Below are 22061 nucleotides of genomic sequence, written 5' to 3'. Positions count from 1 at the left end.
TGGTGGCTTCTGAGGCGGGGTCCCCAGAGTGATGGGGACGAAACGCCAACTCTTCAAGGACAACTCGTCATGTTAATGTCCGTCCGTCTCTTCAGTTCTCCTCCCTCGCTGTGGCTCCACCGGGCCGCGTCCATGCAAAATGCCTTCTCGTGTTGATGAACTTGACCAACTACCTATCAGATCTGGGGTGGCCCCAGGGGGGGCCTCGCCCCAGAATCCCCACTGCCTGCGCATCTTTCCTCCTCTCGGTCCATTTGTCTAACACCTATAATCCCCCAATTTGCTCTCTCTTTGCTCCCTCTCTTTTCTTCACTTCCCTTCTTCTCTGCAGCCTTTCTCTTGGTCCATTTCTTCTTTTTGGGGCGGTTCATTCTTTTCAATTTACACATTAATGGCCACATTTGTTGTGTTTTAGTGGTGTGAGAGCTACTCTGTCATGCACTTAGGGCTGCTATGTCTCCCCTTGCTTTGCGTGTGTGTGTGTGTGTGTGTGTGTGTGTGTGTGTGTGTGTGTGTGTGTGTGTGTGTGTGTGTGTGTGTGTGCGGGTGCGCGGCTGCTTGTCAGTTGCAGCACAGACAGCTCTTTTTGCAAAAAAGAAAGTGCCTCTATGTAAAGAAGCTGAAGGTCAACCATACATTGTAGGAGTATGGAAGGAAAAATATTTATTATAATGAAGCTTTTGTACCTTAAATTAAGCCGGCGGGCATTTCAGCATTCTATCAAGCAATCACATGGACTAATCTCTCTCTCTCTCCGTTGTGCACTTTGCATTTGAAATGAGTCACGCACATCATAGGGCACACTCTTTATTATTTTTTTCCTCCCTCTCCCAACCCAAGAGATCTTTTTTTCCCTTTTTAATGTTTCTGTGGAAGACAGGTCCGTAATTGAGGCGCATCTCCTGCTTCCAGTTCAGCTGACCTCTGTCGTCTCGTCAGCGGATGGAGAGAGTGTGGTGAGAGGGGCAAAGGAGAGGAGGGATGAAAAGGAGGAGGTCAGAGGAGGATAGCGAGAGGGGCAGAGGTCATGGGAATTAGCGCGGGAGGACAGCGAAGGGAGGAGGAGAAACAGAGCGGGCGAAGGAGAGTGCGGCGAGGGAATCTTCAGTCCCACAGTGTCCAGCATTCTCAAACACCCACAGGAGAAAACGCAAGCCACATGTTGCAATGCTCCATGGGATATTCATGCCAGCAAACTGTGATATTTCACCGGATGTAGTATCTCATCCTGGTGCCTCTTGCATACTTACTAAGCGCACAGTGGTTTTCGACGCGCTAAACAGATAACCTTGAAGGAAGCACTGTATGCTCAGCACAATCAAGTGGCTTAAATACAAAATCCTGGAAGGGTGTTAATGAGCGTGGAGTCTGTCGAGCCTGGCGTCTTCAAACACGCACCGCACCATCTGGTACTTCCTGTAAGCCACTTACAAATCCCAACACAAGCACACATGCCTTAAGACGGGGGTCTCAAACTACAGGCCCGGGGGCCACATCCGATCCCACAGAAGAGCTACTGTAGCACAAATTGCTGAAAAAGTTACAGTAATGCTGTTATGACAGAAAGGTATCAGAACACACAATGCATCACAGCTTGCTGTGTAGCTGCAGACCAATCAGAGTGCCCATGCTGACCCCTGTGCACCACCGATAGCGCTTACAATGCTAACGTGTCGGTGGCACCAAGAAGCGCTATGGGGAGAAGGAAAGCAGACGGAGGCAGTGTGATGCTCTGGGTAATGTTCTGCTGGGAAAGTTTGTGTCCTGGCATTCATGGAGATGTTACTTTGACACCTACAACCTGCCTAAACATTGTTGCCGACCAAGTACACCCCTTCATGGCAACGCTATTCCCTGATGGCGGTGGCCTCTTTCAACAGGATAACGCGTCCTGCCACACCGCAAAAAGTGTTCAGGAATTCCCTTCGTCAATGACGTTTTCCTCTCAGCTCACTCACTCCTTGCACTCAGCTTCTCCTTCCTCGAGTGAGACAAACCTCCTTGTTTTCAAAGTCTGGTTAGAGATAGTACAGTAGTACAGGTCATACTACTGATTGCTCAGTACTAGACCCGACTTCAGCCCGTTATTGAAGGGACGCTGTCCCTGGTCCTGATCCCTCCCTCCCTCCCCTGTAGGGAGTCTTGGTGACACATGAGTTCCACAACATGTATATACAAACACGCTGGAGACATGCTGGAGGCTACGCTTCAAGTGTAAATAAGTGCAAACTAAATAATATGTCAACAAAGAAGTGTTTTCCATACATAACCAGACACATAAACACCAACATTCACTGCTGTGTATGACTTTTAACACATGCACATCGAAACAAAAGACTCATTTGCTTCATGTTTGTTACCCAGTACATATAATTTAGATATACAATTGGGAAATGGAGATGTTTAGCACAAACAGGGTTCCCACACACCCCCATAGTGTTCAGAACGCGGGGTTGTTGCACAGCTGTTTCATTTGCATATTCCATAGGAATCGTTTTTCACATTTGGTGAAGCTGCCATGGTAATTGGCAAAATAAACTAATTGTATAGAGAAGGCTGCCAGCTATTCAAATCTACGCTTGATTATTTTACATGCTTTATCCAGAATTCATGCGTTCCAATTACATTGGGCGGGCGGGTATGCACAACCCCCGCTTGCAGAGGCGCGCCATGGAAAGCAGCAGCATGGCTCTACATCAGCTGTAGAAGAGCTTTTCCACACGGCACACAACCACCGCTGTCATAGAAGACGTAGCATTAGTGGACGCTTTGCGACTGTGGAATAATCATCCACTACTTGTTTATACCGTACTTCACCCTCTCCCCCGGGAGTCTACCTTTCACTGCTTCTCTTTCTCAGTCTATATCTCCTCTGCCTTCCCAAGGCCTGCGCACGTTGCTATGTGGCCATCTTTAATGTCTATTATGGCATATTGTGCGACGGGAAGCGGGTAAAATGTTTAATCATTCCCATTCTTCGGAGACTATGCGCATCAAAGCTTCTCCCCATCCTGTTGCCATCCTACCCCTCGCCGCTCCGTTCGACTCCTCCCTCCCCTCGACTTTTGCTTGGTTCTCTGTGTTCTCCAAAGCTTTCAAACTTTAAGATTTCTAGATTTCTGTGACGTTTTTGTTGTTCTGTCCCGCACGCGTTGCAGAATGAGCAGGCGCGCCGGAGACGACGGCGCTGGATCGAAGACGAGCACCGTGAACGGGGAGCATTGATCCTTTTTTTTTTTTTTTCTTTCCTTTCCCAATTCCTCCGCCGATCTTCTCCCTCCCTCAGGTCATCAAGGCCCTGCCCCGCATCGAGGGCCGCCCCGGTGCCACCCTGCCGGCCCTGGACTTCAAGGCCCTGGAGGAGGAGCTTCGGGCATCCCACGGCGAAGACATCACCCCAGAGGACGTGATGTCGGCGGCCATGTACCCCAAGGTTTTCCAGGAGTTCAAAGAGTTCACCAGTGAGTTTACAGACGGACGCGCCTTTACGTTATATATATATATATATATATATATATATATATATATATATATATATATATATATACGTGACCCAGTGAGGACAAGCGCGCAGACAAACTTGTTTTGTAAACTAGCAGCGGGTTCTAACTTTTCTCTCATCACAGCTTTGACTCTTGCAAACTGCTTCCGCACAAACAGAAGTAAAACCTTCTATCCCGGCTTCTAACTGTGGTCCATAAATAGTCTATTTCACAGGCAACGACTGACAAATCCCGACTGCACACTCTCTCATACACACACACACACACACACACACACACACACATTCACACATCGACTCATTTATTCAATCACTGACTCACAAACCGTCAGAGTCAAACATTTCAAATTTGTTTTGTTTACCTATTAAATTCAGTCGTACAGGGAGTCATGGAATCAAAGGGAGTCATGGATTAAAAAAGAAATAACTAAACTAGGGATGGGCATCTCCTTTTTTTTTAGTTGTCGACGACGACGAGAATTCCAGTCGATTAATTGGCAAGCCGCCCCCCCCCCCCCCCCCCCCCCCACACACACACACACACACACACACACACAGACCATAACCGCCACCGCATGTAAAAACTGTTCCCACAGTACAAAAATAATACAATTACAACAGGTGCTTTTTTGAAATTATTATTTTATTTTTCCAAATAGGCCAAGTGCCGAAGCCGCTACCCGTGCCGCAAACATATTTTACAATATGTCCACTTGATTTGTACAGTCGAGAGGGCAGAGCAGAGACCGGCAGCTTGCGAGAAGTGCCGGTGCGCGCTCCATAAGGGTAGTTGACGTTACGGATCTGATTTGGGCTGTGGTGTCAAAAATAAGGTAACAATCTAAAACGGAACACGATGCTGTGATGATGAGTAGAATTAGCTCCTTGGAGCTTCTTGCAGTGCTGTTGAAAAGTTCGGCGACAAAGAAATAATATTATTTGTCATGATTTAATGTGACTGCGCACAACGAAAATAAGTCTTACCGCCATCGCTCTCTCATAGGAGCGCGTTCTTCTGTGTGCTGCACTTATTAGAGTCCGGGCGGAGTTTCTCCACGAAGAGCGTGCTACACTAAGAGTCCGAAGGGAAAATTTATTTCAATAAATAATATAAATCGGTAAATAGTCGACGTCAATGCCAGATTTGATTAACCGATTAGTCGACTAATCATGCCCATCCCTAAACTAAACAGTGATTTTCACATAAATCCGCCTTGCTACCCAACTGGTGGATCTAACTCCAGCCGTCCTCTGCAGCTAACTTCGGGCCGGTGGACTGCCTCAACACCAGGCTGTTCCTGGACGGACCCAAGATCGCTGAGGAGTTTGAGGTACAAAACATTCCACTTTTAATCTTCCATTTTCTCACAGTACTTTCTGCTCTTTTTTTTTTCCGGGGAAACTCAAAGGTATTGCACATTCCACAGAAATGGTTTCACGCTATGGTTGTGTCTCAACAATGAGGAAAAGACGCTGTGTGGCTATTTACTGTGTATATGCGTGGCTTTTTCTTGGGTGTATATATATTTATGAAACACTTTTCCATTTTTAAACCAAACCATTTTCACCCACATACCCAGTTCTGAAAGGTAGTATCGAAAAACGTGTAGTGTTTATACCTTTTATGTCCAGCAGCATTCAAATCCAACCTTTCTCACACAACATTGGACACCTAAACCTCCAAACATTTGCATTAAACCTCCTTTCAATGCAACGACCTTCATCCTGAAGGTATTTAACGCCGTGGCCTTTCCTTTTGAGTATTTACCATTTCAAACTGTTTGTATATTCAGTTTGATAATGTAATCTGATCATCATAACACCTCTACTTGGCTCAAATGAAACCCAAAATATGTTTAACAAGAAAATATTCTCCATGTACTGACACCACTCTTTCACATGCTTGCTTCAGACGGTACTACACTGCTGTCCTTGGAATCGATTTTGAGAAATGTCTCAAATTGGGCTTTTTTTTTTTTTTTTAAGCTCTTACCTCCAAATTAGCACATCATGCAAACCCAGGGTTTTCAAAACATTTTCTTTTTCAAAGGCCCCGTGTTGTTCAAGCACTCAGTCCATCTAGTCAGTCTTGTTTTGTTACACGCCTCAAACGTAAAAATCTGGATTCTCAGCACCTAAATTCTGAGTAATGGGGCTTTCATCCATCACTATCGACTGCGCTTGTTCCAAAAATAATCTCTAATTCTTTTGTTGAGGATGTCTCTCCTCAATAATGGGGTTTCTGACAGACAGTGGAGGTGGGTGCATCAAGCAGACAGACAGCAAAGCAGAGGAGAGGAGCAGGAGGGACTGGCTTAACTATGCCCAGAACTAGCTCTTCAAGGTATACCTCATTGATTCTTTTTATTTTATTTATTAAACATTTAGGACCATTGAAGTGGATGAAATGTACTGTTAATGTGTGGCCTCAGTGTTTAAATCCTTTCTACAATATACCTTGGAATGAAGGAATGCACCGATTTATCGGCCGATGTTTGCCATGGGCTTATCTGCAAATAAGATGACGTTCACCGACGGCGGTGGCTGATGTGTATCCAGTGTTTTCCACACACACTCTACTTGGGCGGTCATAACGGCCCAGATACGTTAACAGTATATTTTTTGACCCATTTTAGCATTTTTATTTTTTATCCGTGCGAGGGAACAACGTCGTCCTCTGTTTTAGAAGACGCGGACACGCGGCTCTCTGGAGCGCTGCGAGCAGATGCCGCGTTCACGGTAACTCGGAAAACTGTAAATGATGCTGCGTTCACGGGAACTCAGAAAACGAAGTGATGCTGCGTTCACGGGAACTAGGAAAACATCGGTATCATTATTGGCCCATTTGTTATTTTAAAAATCAGCATCGGCCCAGAATTTCACCATCGGTGCGTCCCTTACTTAAAAGAATATATATTGTGAACTGTTGGAGGCTAGCTGGAGCTAGAAACATTGTTTAAAACAAATCCAGTTTGCGGAGAAAGATGTGTAAACGTCATTGTGGAGGAGAGAAGTCTGTTGCATTCAAGTAGTCTAATTAAATTTACAACCTCAACTCGTCTCCCTTTGACGTCGGAAACCTTGTCTTTCTCCGGAAAGTCTGTTGGCTTCTGTTTTTACCGTCTTAAAGTAAGCGAGCCTGTCAGTCAAGCATCATCACTTTCCAAATGCAAATACACTCCCTCCTTTTCCTTCCGCGCCCTCTTCCCTCGCTCCTGTTTACCTGTTCACCATTCACTGGCATTGAACCTCTACCTAAACCTAACCTAACCTCTAAAATAAATAAATAGAAAGTGCCGTAATGTTTGTGACAATGCCTCGTCCCACCTGATCACATAAGATTTTGAAGATGAGAGGAGACGGGAGTGGAGGAAACACAACGTACTCGCTCCTCCTCTGTGCGGAATGTACGTTGAATTTTGGCAGACACTCCAGGGGCTTGTCAATTGATGACAGGCTTGATGAGGTTTTTTTTTTTTTTTGTTGTTTTTTTAAACTGTGTTTTGCTGGAAGCGGAGGTGTCGCAATTATGTTCCCATACATATTTAAGGAAGATTTCCAACCAATGCTAAGTTGGTGCAATAAACAGAATGTGAAGGAGGCGCGTTTCCACTTATTCCACTTTTATCTGTGAGCCTTTGCACACAAAGCGGCATGAAACGAACATAAAATGCAACTAAATTGTTAATCCTGAGTCATTATTTGTTGGAGTAATAATCATCAACTGAAATCCCCTAAAAGAAGCAGCTGTAAGTGGAATACTACAACTAAAGGACATTCATCAATACAAAGTACTCATTCCGGGTCATCCTCAGTTCAGTCGACTGGAGTTGTTATGGAAATGAATTCTGGGATATCTGGGTCCGCCCCAGCGGCCGAGTCGATGCTGACGGATGCATCCTTCCCGCGTTCCGCCTGGAGCGAGAACGCACGTCTGCCCGAGCGCTGAAAGATGAGACCAACACTCGCGCGAAGCTAACGCCCAACGCGGGAGAGAGAACGACGCGCACCTGTTTGTTAAACACGCATCATGACGGTCTTAGAGGCTCGACGGAGATGGGCAACCTCCGTCAGCGGTCTGACGCTGACTTAGGGAGCTGCGCTGTGACAGTGAAACCCATTAACAGACTCTTGTCATAGCAAAGAGAGGATTTCAAGCTGTGTGTGTGTGTGTGTGTGTGTGCGTGTGTGCGTGTGCGCGCGTGCGCTCAGCGCCACTCCAAACGTTGATGTTTTGACTTCTTCGTTAGCGGCTTTCCGTATTTAAATCACAAGCGCCTCAGGTTGTGTACGCTCGACACCCGGCGATGAAGACGTCCTATTTAGCTGCCGTCAGCGTCGCAGCATCACTCACTTTGGGCCGCTCATCAAAAGTCGACGGTGTGTACTTCGCCGTTCATCTCTTGTCGGGGTTTTTTTTTTTTTCCGCGCCTCGCAGACAGATCGTCTTCAAAAATAGTGATTATTATTATTTTTGATTTTATTTTATGGATTTTATATATATATATATATATATATCTTTTTTTTTTATCTATTTATTTATTTATGTTTAAAGGGATGTTATTTTTGGAACTCTGGGTGTGTGTGTCTTTAACACGGGTCGGCCGTGGGAAGGGTCGAGATGGAATTTTGAATAGAGTGGCCGGGAGCCCTGACGATGACGGGAGGGGACATGAGGGCCCCATGGATTAAAGAGTGATGATGAGGAGTGTGTGTGTCCCACTGTAAGTGTGATGGGGAGAGGGTTAAAGCATCGGAGTGATCACAGGGTGGATGGGTTGTACAGAGAGATAATGGGGTGGAGGGTGGGTAAGAGACGACCCGAGAGCGAGCACAGAGGGAGAGGGAGGGAGAGGGAGGGAGGGAAAGAGAGAGGGAGAGGAGGGCGCACAGCAGCTGGACCGGAGCGCCGCAGAGCTCCTGAACTGGTGCTGCAGACCAGCACCACGGCCGGTGTCAGAACACACATTCCGGGCGGTGGAGTCCCCCAAGCGCGCGCACACACACACACACACACACACACACACACACACACTTCCCTCTCTTGGGTGTGAAGGGCGATAGCGTCTCATGTACAGGTTGGTGTTCAGATTCTCAATGTTTTAGCAGCAGCAGTTGCACCTCGAGCGCAGTGAACATTACTGTTGCAATGAGTAAATGTAATTGTGCTGTACAGGAATACGGCCTTGTCCTTGGAGAGCTGTAGAGTCATTTTTCAAGACGCATCGACAATACAGAAATAGAATTGCTGTAACGACGGTGCCCGGCAGGGTGTTGCTTACGATATAAAAGCGAAGAAGAAGGAGAACATCTCCACAAACTTCAGAGGGAGGGTCGGACTCTTGCCGGGGCTGTGGAGTTCAAGGACCTTGGCTTCAGTCGTCCTCTTCACGGCCAGTGTCTTCCTTCACTCCCCTCTCTCTCTCTCTCTCTCTCTCTCTCTCTCTCTCTCTCTCTCTCTCTCTCTCGCTCTAGGTGGAGCTGGAAAGGGGGAAGACGCTGCACATCAAGGCTCTGGCCCTGGGCGACCTCAACAAGGCCGGCCAGAGGGAAGTGTTCTTCGAGCTCAACGGGCAGCTGCGCTCCGTCCTGGTTAAAGACGCAGTCGCCATGAAGGTGCGTGCGCGCGTGTGTGTGTGTGCGTGTGTGCGTGCATGTGTGTGTGTGTGTGTGTGTGTGTGTGTGCGTGTGTGTGTCCCCACATCATTAATACGCAGCGACGTTCTGCTCGCAGCATATTAAACACCCTGCAAATACTCATGTTTGGTTTTCTCATTATTGAACAATTAATTCTGTGTGAAACAGCACAGTTGAGTAAGAATTACACGATCATCCCCGGAAGTAAGTATCTGGTAAATTAGAGGATCGGGGACGGGAGGGGGGGGGGGAATGGAAGACATCGGTTCGCTCCGCCGCAAAAACCCGTCCGCAACGCGCCGCTGGGCAATGCCATTAAGAAGGGACGGCGGCCATGACGTCCTCACGTCTGCGCTTTCATCAGGCTGAAGTCGGTGCCGGCGCCTGTTTGGCAGTGGGTGGTGTTCAAATGGGAGGGTGTTCACAAGGGGTTGCCTGCAATTTAAACTCAATCACGAACGTGCGATGACGTCCTCCTGCTAACGTAGAAGAGTTGCTTGAACCTCTCTTCGTGTTTAGTTTATTCACTGGAAGTTTTGTTGTTTTTTTTTTTGTTGTTTTTTTTGTTTTTTTTCTTAAACGTTTCCATATAAAGCCTGAAAGACAAGAGGAGGGTGCAGCGAATCTGCGCTCCGGCGGATGGAAGGGAGGGTGACGGAGGAGCGCGGGTCGGAAAAGGGGTTTCATTGGAAAATCAGGGAATCTGCACGTATCGGCAGTTTCAATTAAAGTCCTTTGGAATTGGACCGGACACTCTGAATTTAACACTAAATCTTCTATGGAAAAGATCTCCTTTCATATGTATCATGGTTAATGCACGTATATCATTTATAATTCATACGAACCTCCCATTTTAATCGTTCTGGGGCGCCTTTTTCTTCAGAGGCGAGCGTGATTTTATTGCTTTGATTCGAACTTAAACCAATGTCTCTTTGCTCGTTTTCCAGAGACGGGCGACGCGTGTGAAGGGCGTCATATTTTCATGATGTTTTTTGTGGTGGTGTTGAGTTTTCATTGGAATTCAAGGCCTACGTTTTTTGTTTTTTTTTGTTTTTGTTTTTTTCTCGCCGAATTGATTTCCTAATCTTGAACGCCGACGCGGGGGAGGACGGGCGTTCCATCAGAGGGGAGACAGATTGTACGGAGCGGAGCAGCGTTACAATGTCCGACGCGGCTTCTCGTTTGGAATGAACATCCAACATTTTATTTTTATTTTTTTTCGGCTTCTAACTTCCTCGATCTGCACAACCCACGCCGCGGATAAAGCCTCGCTGTCATTCCGAGCGAGGGGAACCTCAACACGCTTTGAGGGAAGTCGCAGCGCGTCGGGAATGGCCCGCGGGGGCGTCGCCCGCCGGACGGTTTGCTTGAAATCTCTCTGTTCTCCTCCAGGAAATGAAGTTCCATCCCAAGGCCCAGAAGTCCATCAAGGGCCAAGTGGGGGCCCCCATGCCCGGCAAGGTGCTGGATGTCAAAGTGGAAGTGGGCGCCAAGGTGAGTTCGCCGCGGCCTCTGGTCGGCTGGTGTCGGGGAGCGGCCATGTTGAATTGTTTTTTTTTTTTTGTTGTAGCTCTTGTGCATTTATTATTGGGGGAATTCCTTCCACCTTTAGCGTCGAGCTCACGCGACAGAAACAGTCACTTCCTGCCCGGCATGGCACAACTTCCTGTTCGCGTCGCCTTTTATAGCTTCAAGTCGGGGACCAAACTAATTTTTCGTATCACTTTACTTGTAAATGATCGATGTGTTTCCTGTAGTTTTATCCATAAAATCACTCATCGCTATAACAGAGTGGGCGTGGTCTAAGTCAAATTAATATTCATGAGCAGGTCATCTTGGTCGCGAGCGCCACCTGCGGGGGGAGAGTTGGGGGCGGGGGGAAGTGAACTTCGGCAAGCTCAGCGGGCGGATGTGGTCTTGCAGGTGGAGAAGGGCCAGCCGCTGTGCGTCCTGTCCGCCATGAAGATGGAGATGGTGGTGAACTCCCCCCTGAGCGGCACCGTCAAGGCCATTCACATCACAGTCGACTCCTCCCTGGAGGGAGACGACCTGATCCTGGAGATAGACGAGGAGTAGAGGAGGAGGAGGGATGGAGGAGGAGGAGGAGGAGGAGGAGAACAGTTGGAGGAAGGTGTGTGGGGAGGGGTGGCAGGAAGGTTGAGACAGAGATGAAGTGGTGGAAAAAAGGGGGAGAGTTTGGGGAGAAAGAGGCATTCTTCGTCACAGTTCCATTTCGGGCATTTTGGGTTTTCCGTGTTTGATAAGTGACGGTGACTCATGCTTTTGGGAAATGAAGACATTCACCAGACATGCGGGAGTAGGAGCGTCGTTAACATCAACCCTGATGCTTTGAATCGATCAAATCAAAGTTAAAGTCGCTGTATTTCGGCACGATTCTGTTTCCGCATGGAGCGTCTGTAAGATCATTAACGTGTTACTGAAGCGACAGGGAGAAGGATCTGTGTTTGGACCACGGACTGCGTCCTGTTTAGAGCTGGTTCACTTTGGGAGTTTAGGTTTCCCCGCACTTTAAAACCCCTGCACTCTGTTTGTTTGGTTTTTTTTCCTATTGTTTTTGTTTTTCTTTACGCCACTGACCATCAATCACTTGCACTCATTTCCAAGACAGTATTTCGGATTATTCCTCCGGTTTTTCACCCGCACGCCTCGTCGGGAGCGAAGCGTCTTCGCGCGACCGACCCTCCACGTCCCCGAGCCTCAGGAGCCCTTTGAATCGGTTTTCTGTGCCGGCCGGGATCGGAGAAGGGTTGTTCCTTCACCTGTAAAACAAACAAAGGAACCTTTCCAAGGCGCCATTTTGCGAGGATTCTCCGATTCATTTCGGACTCCTCCGTCAGACCATGTGGGATGAGCCCGACTAAGAAGGGACACTGGGGAGCTCCGCCTACACCTCGCTGCTCAGAGGTGTGTGTGTGTGTGTGTGTGTGTGTGTGTGTGTGTGTGTGTGTGTGTGTGTGTGTGTGTGTGTGTGTGTGTGTGTGTGTGTGTGTGTGTGTGTGTGTGTGTGTGTGTGTGTGTGTGTGTGTGTGTGTGTGCGCGCGCGCGCGCTTCACCTCTTCCAAGGTTATTTAAATGTGTTTCTGGCACTGAGACTGAACAATTGGCACCCCCCCCACACACACACCCCTAATTAACCCACTTCTATCTCCTAGATATTCACACACAAGATATTCTCACTCTCACCTATTCATATTCTCACAGTACAGTGGTGCGGTGACGTCTCCATGGTAACGCAGCCTCCATTACCCTTGTTTCACGGTTGTGGGCCAGTGTCGCTAAACTTTTCACAATGTTGTAATACTCTGCCCATATTTGTGTTTCCTACCCCCGCTTAACGCCGTGCGCTCCAGCTGGTGCCGGCTGTTTCCGCCAGGGGAGGGGAAAAAAAAAAAAAACCCCAGAACGGAAGTATCGGAGTATCGCTCGACTCCAGACCCCGACAAGCGCGTGTGAACACAGACGTTTAAAAAGGGGATTTTCCCGCGGTTCCCTCGCTTCCCACTCCTCCACCGTTAACTTCCTTCCTGCCTCCGTCTTCCATCCATCCATCCACGGAAACGAATATGAGGCCATTCGACTTATTTGTTGTGTGTTTTTGTCGTCTTCTTTTTTTACGGAACCAACCAAACTGTCTATTTACGTCTTATTCTACGCTCTCCGGGCGGCCTCCGGGTCCAACGTGTCCTAGTCTTAATATCATGGTTCAAATGTTTTTGTGGATTAATTTGCCATTTATGTCGGTAGTTTACATTTAATTGTTTGATGTCGCTCTAAAGTCTGTAGTGAGAAACTTTAGCTGGCGTCGCACAGAAAAAAGGGATTTGGGGGAAAATATATATATATATGCAGATAAATACAGGGTCTAATAAATGTTTCTGTGAATCCTTCTGAATAAAGTTCGTCTTAACTATTTCTGTTGTGTGTTTGTGTATTAAATGTTCTTAAATCGAGGTGGGGCAGACCTCCCTACATAAAGAATATCTCATCTATAATCTTTATAATTCCATACTCTATGATTTAATAATGAATCGCCAGTCATCTTTTTTTTCTTAGTAAGACTGAAGCTTGTCATAATGGATATTTAAATGTCCAATTGCGAAATGAATGTAGACTCAACCCAAAGGAAGTGTATTTCAATTCAAATACGGTTGTTTAATAGCATCTGTTTAACTTTGAACACACATTCTCTGCTGTGAACTTGAGTTCCAATTAAACCGTGAAGGCCATCAAAATGTCAGCTTGAAAGACATGCTCTTATACGCACTCACGGAAATGATATGAAAACCCAGGCCTATATGTTCAAGTGCCACTTCAAATTAGAATTAGCTTAGAAGGCAATCATTTGTTATATGCATTAATATGTGATAATTATGGTATTTAGCTATCAATGTTTTTATGAAATGAACAAGAATACATCCATTGCATGCTTTTCTTCATTTAATAATCAAAACTTGAAATCAACATATTATCTTCAAACACTTTTACAGAAACTTCTCAATACACATTTATAGATTGTGAGAATCTCCCGCATCCTCCTCCGGTTCATTGAAAGAACCACCGTCGCCGTTTCCGGCTTCTCCTTCTGACCCACGGAAAGGAGCCGGCATCGCATTCCCTGCGAAGGCGTTGCAACTAGACAGCATTCTTAAAAATACTCAGACTGGTTGTCCTGAAGATTCGTCCAGCGGCTAACCGTCTACGTCCTGAAGCCTCCCCTGCTTCGGCTTCGGCTGCACCACATAAGTGACCACCAACAGGATGCAACCCCAAAGCCGCTGCAGTGAACGACAGCGCTTCTCTCATCGAGCGCAGGTTGGTGCGGGTGCTGGGAATTTATTAAGAGGTAAGTATACTTTTACCAAGTGGAGATGGTTTTAATATGAGGAGAGGCTGGACTCACCGTTTAGATCCTATCATGCGCAGTTTCCTAACTTTTGACGGCGAACAAGGAGGATTATCAATACTTAAGTGACGGTGTTCTTTCCATAGTTGATTATTATAAAGGTTTAACGTCAAATGCAGGAATGTTTATTCAGTATAAGCATTACAACGGGGCAAACAATACCATACAGTCGGGTTACATTAAGAATGAAAAATAAGATCAAAATTAAAAAGTGAAATGATTAAAGGTTTAGTAGAATAATAAAATCATATAATACATCCATTCTTTTCCAATTTAATCCAATTAAGTGAGAACAGAGCGGTCCTGACCAGGGACGATCGAGGTCTTATCTGCTGCGTTTGGCAGCGTTCTCAGAAATAGATTCTTCATCCACGATCCATGGGTCTCGGCCCCGCGACTCCGAAATGAATAAAAGAAAAAAAAATAAAATACCCTTCTTTCCCCTACTTGTCTGATTGAATCTAAGTCCGAGAGAAAAGAGATGCACTGATCAGGAGCTCTAACGTCCTCTTACAGCTCCAGTGACTGGATCCCCAGGACGACCCGTTTCCTCGTCCAAAGAACCCAGGCTTCGACTGGCCCGTCGATATCCCCGAATGAACTCTGGAACCCAACAGCCTCCGGTCTGGGCGATTCTTGTGTCTAATTTCCCGGAGACGGCTTTGGCTGGACTCGGTCTCTCGATCACTCACAAAAAGAGAAGCTCGCTCCGCGTCTCGACGTTATGGTCGTTCGTCTTCGTAGCAGAACGCTCAGCAACTGCAGTCGGAGCTGCTGCTTTTATGCTTCTATATTCCTGTCTCCTCCTCCTGGACTCATACCTCTCCACCTATCAGGATGTCTTCCCTCAAGCCCATTTATGGGCATAGACTTTGTCTCAGAAAATGCTCCGCATGCCCTCCCTTTCTGAAATCCTAAAATGGCCGACCATGTTACAAACATTAGAACTACCTGTAATTATGACATACAATATTACTTTGTTCACTCTTTTCCCCCAAATCAGTTAACACAATACAGTTTACGGTTTCTATCATTTCAACCAGGAAATCCCATTTCTAACCATCAGATTATTATATACCTGGATCAGAGCCATTAAATCATTTTTAACTACGAACCCTGCTTTACACCTACGGACCTTTGATCGACGTACTGAACCAACGCTATTTTATTTCCATCCCATATGAAGGATGCAAAAAGAGGAGGTGCTCAAGGAACTACACTGTGCCAGACCCGCCCGGTCTGTTTGACGGTCACGTCTGGCCCCATGTACGTCAAACACAAGAACATCTAACTACGAACCCTCCATTATTTTGTTTTCTCCCCTGAAAGGCGTCGTCCGTGGCGTCATGAAAATCATGGAAAATAATAGAATGATTATTAGAAAGGACATCGCTATTGCAATACAAGATTCAAGAGATTTGTCACATACATATTCATACGGTTATACATATATGCAGTGACAATGTCAGGACACCTGGTGATTATGCACAGTAAGCACTAAAAATATTAAAAATACAAAACATGCTTTAACACGTTGAATCATCTAGCGTTGGCAACTGTATCTCCCAGTCGAGGCTCGGTTGACCTCTGACCTTTCCGTTTCCCCACCCAGATCAGCGACAATTTTAAGCGTTGTTCGGGCGGCAGGGGTGGAAATAACGGGAAGGACGGGGAAAAACAGAGTTGTGTGGATTTTGCGCACCTGTCTCCCTCTCAGAGGGGACCGACAATGCGCGCAGCAGTGATGGGGCCACAACAGTGTGTTTTTCTATTTTATGTATGTGTCATTTTAATACGTTTCCCTGTGGAACGAAACAAGAACAGTGCGTCAGAGGGTGATTTGACAATTTCCCTAAAGCGGCAAAATGGCTGGAGCCCGAGTGGACACGGTGACATACCAGTTTTATTCTTCTTAGCGAGAGGGATCTTGAGTGATGGTACTTCCTCTTTCCCCCCCGCGGGCCGTGCACCTTTGACACCCGCCGTCCCCTTCAACTGAGGTTGCTGACCGTCTCCTTCTCCCCCGCGGCCTCCAGCCGCCTCGTCTTCTTCCCTCTTTATCTGAGCTCTGGTCTTTACACTCCTCTCACGCCTTGCCCCTGTTGGGGGTCGGCTCTCGGACAAGACCCCCGGAGGGGTCGCCTCCTACTCTTTACGTTGGTATGGCCTCCGTCCCTTCCCCAGGCGACGGTGTTGTCTTTTCTTCTACTTCAGCTTATCGCGTGGCGACCATGAGGCGTGTGGTGGACCAGGGTGGCGGCCCCTCATTCTGATGGTATATACAGATTATTCATTCCAGCAATACAACTTGTTGTATTCAAGCCAGAAGCTGCTGTGTGAAATATAACCAATGAACGCCAAACTCACGGGCTAATCCAGCTACGTTAAAGTCTTGAAGTTGAGTCTCGCAGATTTTCATTTAAATGCGTGGAAATGTCCGTTAAGTCTTTGCATTTGCAGTATTCTGAGTATGACTGTAAGAGCCGGGTGTCTGTGGCGGCGTTCCCGCCCATGCATCGCTTTCATGTGTACTGGCGACCTCAACTTGTTATGGAGGCGTGGCCCAGATGCTGACTACCAACTGGCTGACGTCTCACCAGGCGACACCGTTGGGATCATCTGGGAAGTGAAGTCCGAAAAACACACCTGCAATAACCGCTTTACGCCATAGGTGTAACCACACGGAAATCTTCCACATTGCCCCTTGAAGGAACAGACTGAACGCAGCGGTCATGTTCGATGAACATTTACGTCTTTTATGCTCGGGATCAAATTGACCCCGGCAGTTTAAACCTCCAAAAAATGACTCTAAACACATTTCCCAAGTTCACACTTCAGAACATCAGCAAAGCTGACCACAAAGCTGTTGGTCAGTCATGGACAAAAACACCAATACAAAGTCTACTAAAACTCAATACAAGTGCGTGTCTGGTATGGGCCTCCCAACGTCCAGGCGAGGCCGGACTCGACGCGTCATCAGAGCGGCAGAGAGGATCACCGGCTGTGACCCAGCCCTTCAGCACCTCCGCACTTCCAGGGCAAGAGGAAGGGCCCAAATGGTGATCAGTGAGGAACGATTCCCTCAGTAACCTGGAATGCTGCGTTGATTCAGGTCTGCACGAGTCTTTATTCCTTCATTACAACTCACTCTCATCCATTTATTCATTCATTTTACAAAACAAATGACTTGCAGTGCAACAACTAAGCCCTGTATGTTGTCTTTTCTTCGATGGTTAAAACCCTCTTCCTCTGGCCGCGCTGACCTCTGCTTGGCACCGGGTTTGACCTTGGGCCTCCAGGATTTTGGTGACAATCTGAAGAAACAGTTAACAAATGATCCGTTCAAGTTCAAGAGCATTCCTTGCGCTGTACTAGGTCGTGCACGTTTTTCCGGAGGGGTAAAAGGTTGACCACACTAAACCTGGTCAGCCATGAGCCTCAGGTCCTCTGGCCTTTTACAATTTCAAGAGTTAAACTGAAGTTGGCAGAGCAGCCTTCTGTTTTTGTGCTCCCATGCTGGAACAGCATCTCAATCCATCCGTGATATACCCCAACAATTGTTTCTTTTAAAAGCAGGCTTAAAACCTTTTTTTAGGTGGTAAAGCAAATGCCTAAGCCCCCATACACATAGCCCCCATTCCTTGGGCCTGCCAGTCCAGGGTTTTCCATACATAGACAACTTTGTGTGCTTTTTGTTTTTTATTCACCACTTAATTGTAGAGCTGAATGAGGGATTTTTTTTTTTCCATGCCAAGAAGATGAAACTGCCAAAAAGAACTAACACTTATTAACATTGTTTGTAATACAGTTTGGTTTGCAAGATTAGTATAGGTGCTAGCCAGTATCCGCTGAGTAACTTTACACCGATCAGCCACAATATTAAAACCACCTCTTATAACCATTAATATTGTGTAGCTCCCCCTTGCGCCACCAAAACAGCTCTGACCCGTGGAGGCATGGACTCCACAAGACCTCTGAAGGTGTCCTGTGGTATCTGGCACCAAGACGTTAGCAGCAGACCCTTTAAGTCCTGGAAGTTGTGAGGTGGAGCCCCCATGGATCAGGCTTGTTGTTCCAGCACATCCCACAGATGCTCGACAGATCAGACCCTAACCCCGAACATCCACACGATGTAGTAGAAGAAAACGTGATTGATCAGACCAGGCCACCTTCTTCCATTGCTCCATGGTGCAGTTCTGACGGTCACGTGCCCATTGTAGGCGTTTTCGGTGGTGGACAGGGGTCAGCATGGACACTCTGACTGGTCTGCAGCTACACAGCCCCATACGCAGCAAGCTGTGATGCACTGTGTGTTCTGACACCTTTCTATCACAGCAGCATTAACTTTTTCACCAATATTTGCAACAATAACTCTTCTGTGGCATCGGGCCGGACGGGCTAGACTTTGCTCCCCAAGTGCATCAATGAGCCTTGGACGCCCATGACCCTGTCCCCGGATCACCAGTTGTCCTTCCTTGGACCACTTTTGGTAGGTACTAACCACTACATACCAGGAACACCCCACAAGACCTGTCGTTTTGGAGATGCTCTGACCCAGTCGTCTAGCCATCACAATTTGGTCCTTGTCAAAGTCTCTCAGATCCTTAAGCTTGACCATTTTTCCTCCTTCCAACACATCAACTTGAAGAACTGACTGTTCACTTGCTGCCTAACAATAGCCCACACCTTGACAGGTGCCATCGGAACGAGGTGATCAATGTTACAATGTTATTCACTTCAACTGTCAGTGGTTTTAATGTTGTGGCCGATCGGTGACTGTGCAGCAGCAGTGACTGCTTCCTCAGGCAAAAAAGCATGTGATTTGGAGGCCTCTGGAGGAAAAGCTCAGTGTGGCTGACTGCAGTGGACCGGAGTGACGCTGAGGGAGAAGCTGTGTATGAGTGGTCTACACTCTCTGCTGATGCAAAAGAATCCTCCAGGGCAGATAGGGGAGGGTGAGGCTCTGAGAGAGGTTTTGGCACTGTATGCAGACGTGCTGAAATCTCTTGGGAAGCACAGGGGACGAAGAGCAATGATGAGGATGGCACAGATGGGCAAACTTCAGCTGAAGGTGGCGCTAATAGGGGTGGCACCAATGAGTACTAGGGGTTAACAATTGACCTGTCACTTTCAAAGCCCTGAATTATATGTTATGCCAGAGCTGTCCAAAACAGTTGTCTTTATTTTGGTAGCTCCTTAAATTACTAAGATATTGGACTTAAAATGTGACCTCTGGTCAGGGTTCAAAGGTCAATATCTCAGTTTGGGGTTCACTGAAATGTCTCAAACATATTATGTTATCACGATATGAAGTAACCTGCAGGATCAGACCTTTCCAAAATATGTGTTTAGTTTTGTAAGTAAAAAAAAAAAAAAAAAAAAGAAACAGATTTTATTCCATGTAGGATGTGAATGGCCTCGGAATCCACACTTGGAAACCCGCTGCCCTTGGCAGGGTTGGATTTATTTTACTTTCACTATCCTTGCCCAACTTTGAATTTTAATAGACCATTCAGAGAGAAAGCGGAACCAGGATCCCGCTTTTTATTTGGTGCTAGTCAGAACTAAATTGAACCCCATGCGTTCTAAATTTTACATCCATGGTCCAATTTTAATACACCCCTTCCCATCTCCCCGCGGTGGTGTACTTTCGGCAGGTTAGCTTTAGTTTTAGTGTACATTTCTGCACCACCCCTACTTCTAAAGTCAAATAAAATCTCCCCATTCATATTCATTGGTTTAAATATAGTTCTGTGTAGCATGGAAAGGGTCGGACAATCGTCTATTCAAATTGAATCGTGTCCCTGAGACTGTATCTTACCCCTGTGAAGTCGTCTTCTTCTTGCGTTCATTATTTTCAACGTGTTTAATATTTCAAATAAATTACAAGTGAATTCTGACGGCACTAATAATCTTCGAGTCTCATTAAAAAACTTGAGCTTATATGGAATGTGATTGAACTCCAACTAGGTCTCAATGAAACATCATCTGGAATAAAGACGGCAACATGAAGAGAAAAAGGCCCCCCCACCCCCCACACCCCTTCTCTTAAGGAAATAAATCCTCCTTTTCAGCAGACGTCAGATGCAACGCTTGGTGATTATCTCTGACTCATAATTAGATTCCTCCAGAATCAAGACCTCAAAGAGTACAGCATTTTTTATTTATTTTTTGTCCTCTCTCTCCCCGCACGGCAGACTCCGAGAATCAGCGGGCTCTCAAATCCATCCCCAGCGCCAACCGTCCCCAAGCGAATTCACCGGTCTTATCTCATTAGCCATCTTCACGTGGGGCGGGTATGACTTTGAGCGGCGTCAACACGCCTTCCAAGGTTATTTCTCGCGTTTGAACGTCAACCTGTTTGGAGGAAAACATTGTTGTTTCCCCCAGAGCGAGGTGTGTGGAAGCCTGTCCATCTGCTCGCCTCCGCTGCCTTTTTAGGATATAGACACTCCATCTGATTGGTCTCTGATTCAATTCGCGGAAGGAGGTGATTGACATTTATTGGACAGAACTTCACCGGCTCCAACATGAGTAGTCGATCATGTTTCACAATGTAGGTATTCATCACACGACTGTGGAAATGCCGATGGTTATTGGATAATGTACGAACGTCCGTATAATTGACTCAATATTCCATTGAGCTCATTATCTATGATAATAAACCCGAGTGGCTAATTGGTGGTGGTGATGGACGACGCTCGACTGTTCTCTCCTGTGGAAGCTCTTCGCTAGAGCCCAGTTCAGACTACGTGATTCGGGGCTGATTTTCCATCCCCCGACAGGTTTTTGGAGATCGCCGTGCGTGGTGTGAAACGCTCGCAGTCGCCGGCAAGACATCAAGCAGGTTTAATATCCGATCGAGTCGGTAATGACGCAATGTGCTGCAGACAATGAGCGCAAAGGCTGAGTGACGGTAGGGGCGGGGTGGGGCTGGGGGCGTGGGTGGCGTCGAGAAGGAGAGACGGGAGTGCATAGAGCAGCAGCCAGAAGCGCTGCATACCTATTATACTTTTTTTCTCTAGGTTTTTAATATTTTTCTTACAGTGATCAAGAGTATAATAAAGAAATAATCTCGTCCCGCACATGAGGCCGCGTCATTTCCAGTGTCATTTCCTCGATCAGCGGCTGTGATCACTCCGGGTGTAGCACAGCTAATCAGAACTCGGTCATATTTCAATTTGTGATTGGATGCTGCCCTTGATGTTCTTATCCCTGTTTCGCCAACACGTTCCATTGACTTCAATTCATGTAGCCCAAGACGCACGTCCATTTTCTGCTCCGTGTCACAGTCCTAAATCTATGTGCAACATTTACTGATTTTAAGACTTTTTATTCAGTGCTGTGCCCGTCAAAGTTAATGCTTAAAGGATAGGAGATCAAAAGGAGATTTAACAGTGTTTAAGCTCAAATGCTTCCCAATAGTAAAGTGTTCGGAAAAAGTTGAATAAGGCCCGGTTTAAAAAAATATCCAACCTATTCTTTAAAGTTGAGACCTTGACTGGAATGTGTGTGTGTGATATATGTAGACTGTTGAAGATTCAAGAGGTTGAGTATTTTTGTGCTTATTGTGCGTAATCACCGGATGTAATAATGTCCCATAATAGATTTTCTTCCCTGAGATCCAGGTAGAAGCTCACCATATGGGTTGTTCTTACCATGTCATGAATCCATCTTACATAATGTTGAATAAATTCAGCCCTGTTTCAGATTCTGTTTCCATGGCGATGAAACTTAAAGTTCGATGCCCTACTATTGTGAGGAGAAGTTATTTATTTATATCAAAGTGTAACTCGAGTAGCACAGGTAATGAAGGACACTCTGCCGGCAATCATTCACAAGTGGGCTTTTTGTCAAGACCTTTGAACAATTACCTTTCTTTCAGTTTTTCTATTATCCCTTAATATTCACCGATAACATATATCACCTCGTTCAAATTGCATTGGTCAAGAGGTGGGATATATTAGGCAGCAAGTGAACAGTCACTTCAAGTTGATG

At 46.4% G+C, this 22061-nt stretch overlaps 1 protein-coding gene across 1 annotated transcript in view; it reads left to right on the top strand.

Moving 5' to 3' along the window:
* Positions 1–11215, top strand: part of pcxb (pyruvate carboxylase b) — a gene marked incomplete at both ends in the record, with an annotated part of 257867 nt that extends 246652 nt beyond the window's left edge. Inside the window, 5 exons of the mRNA XM_080023630.1 lie at positions 3287–3461; positions 4760–4833; positions 8978–9118; positions 10532–10633; positions 11063–11215. Of these exons, the coding sequence (XP_079879756.1) occupies positions 3287–3461; positions 4760–4833; positions 8978–9118; positions 10532–10633; positions 11063–11215 (645 nt within the window). The remainder of the gene's footprint in view (positions 1–3286; positions 3462–4759; positions 4834–8977; positions 9119–10531; positions 10634–11062) is intronic.
* Between the last annotated feature and the right edge of the window lie 10846 nt (positions 11216–22061).

The sequence above is a fragment of the Zeus faber genome (genome assembly GCF_960531495.2).
Source record: "Zeus faber genome assembly, chromosome: 22".
Lineage (NCBI taxonomy): Eukaryota > Metazoa > Chordata > Actinopteri > Zeiformes > Zeidae > Zeus > Zeus faber.
This window is presented reverse-complemented; position numbering and strand designations above follow the sequence as displayed.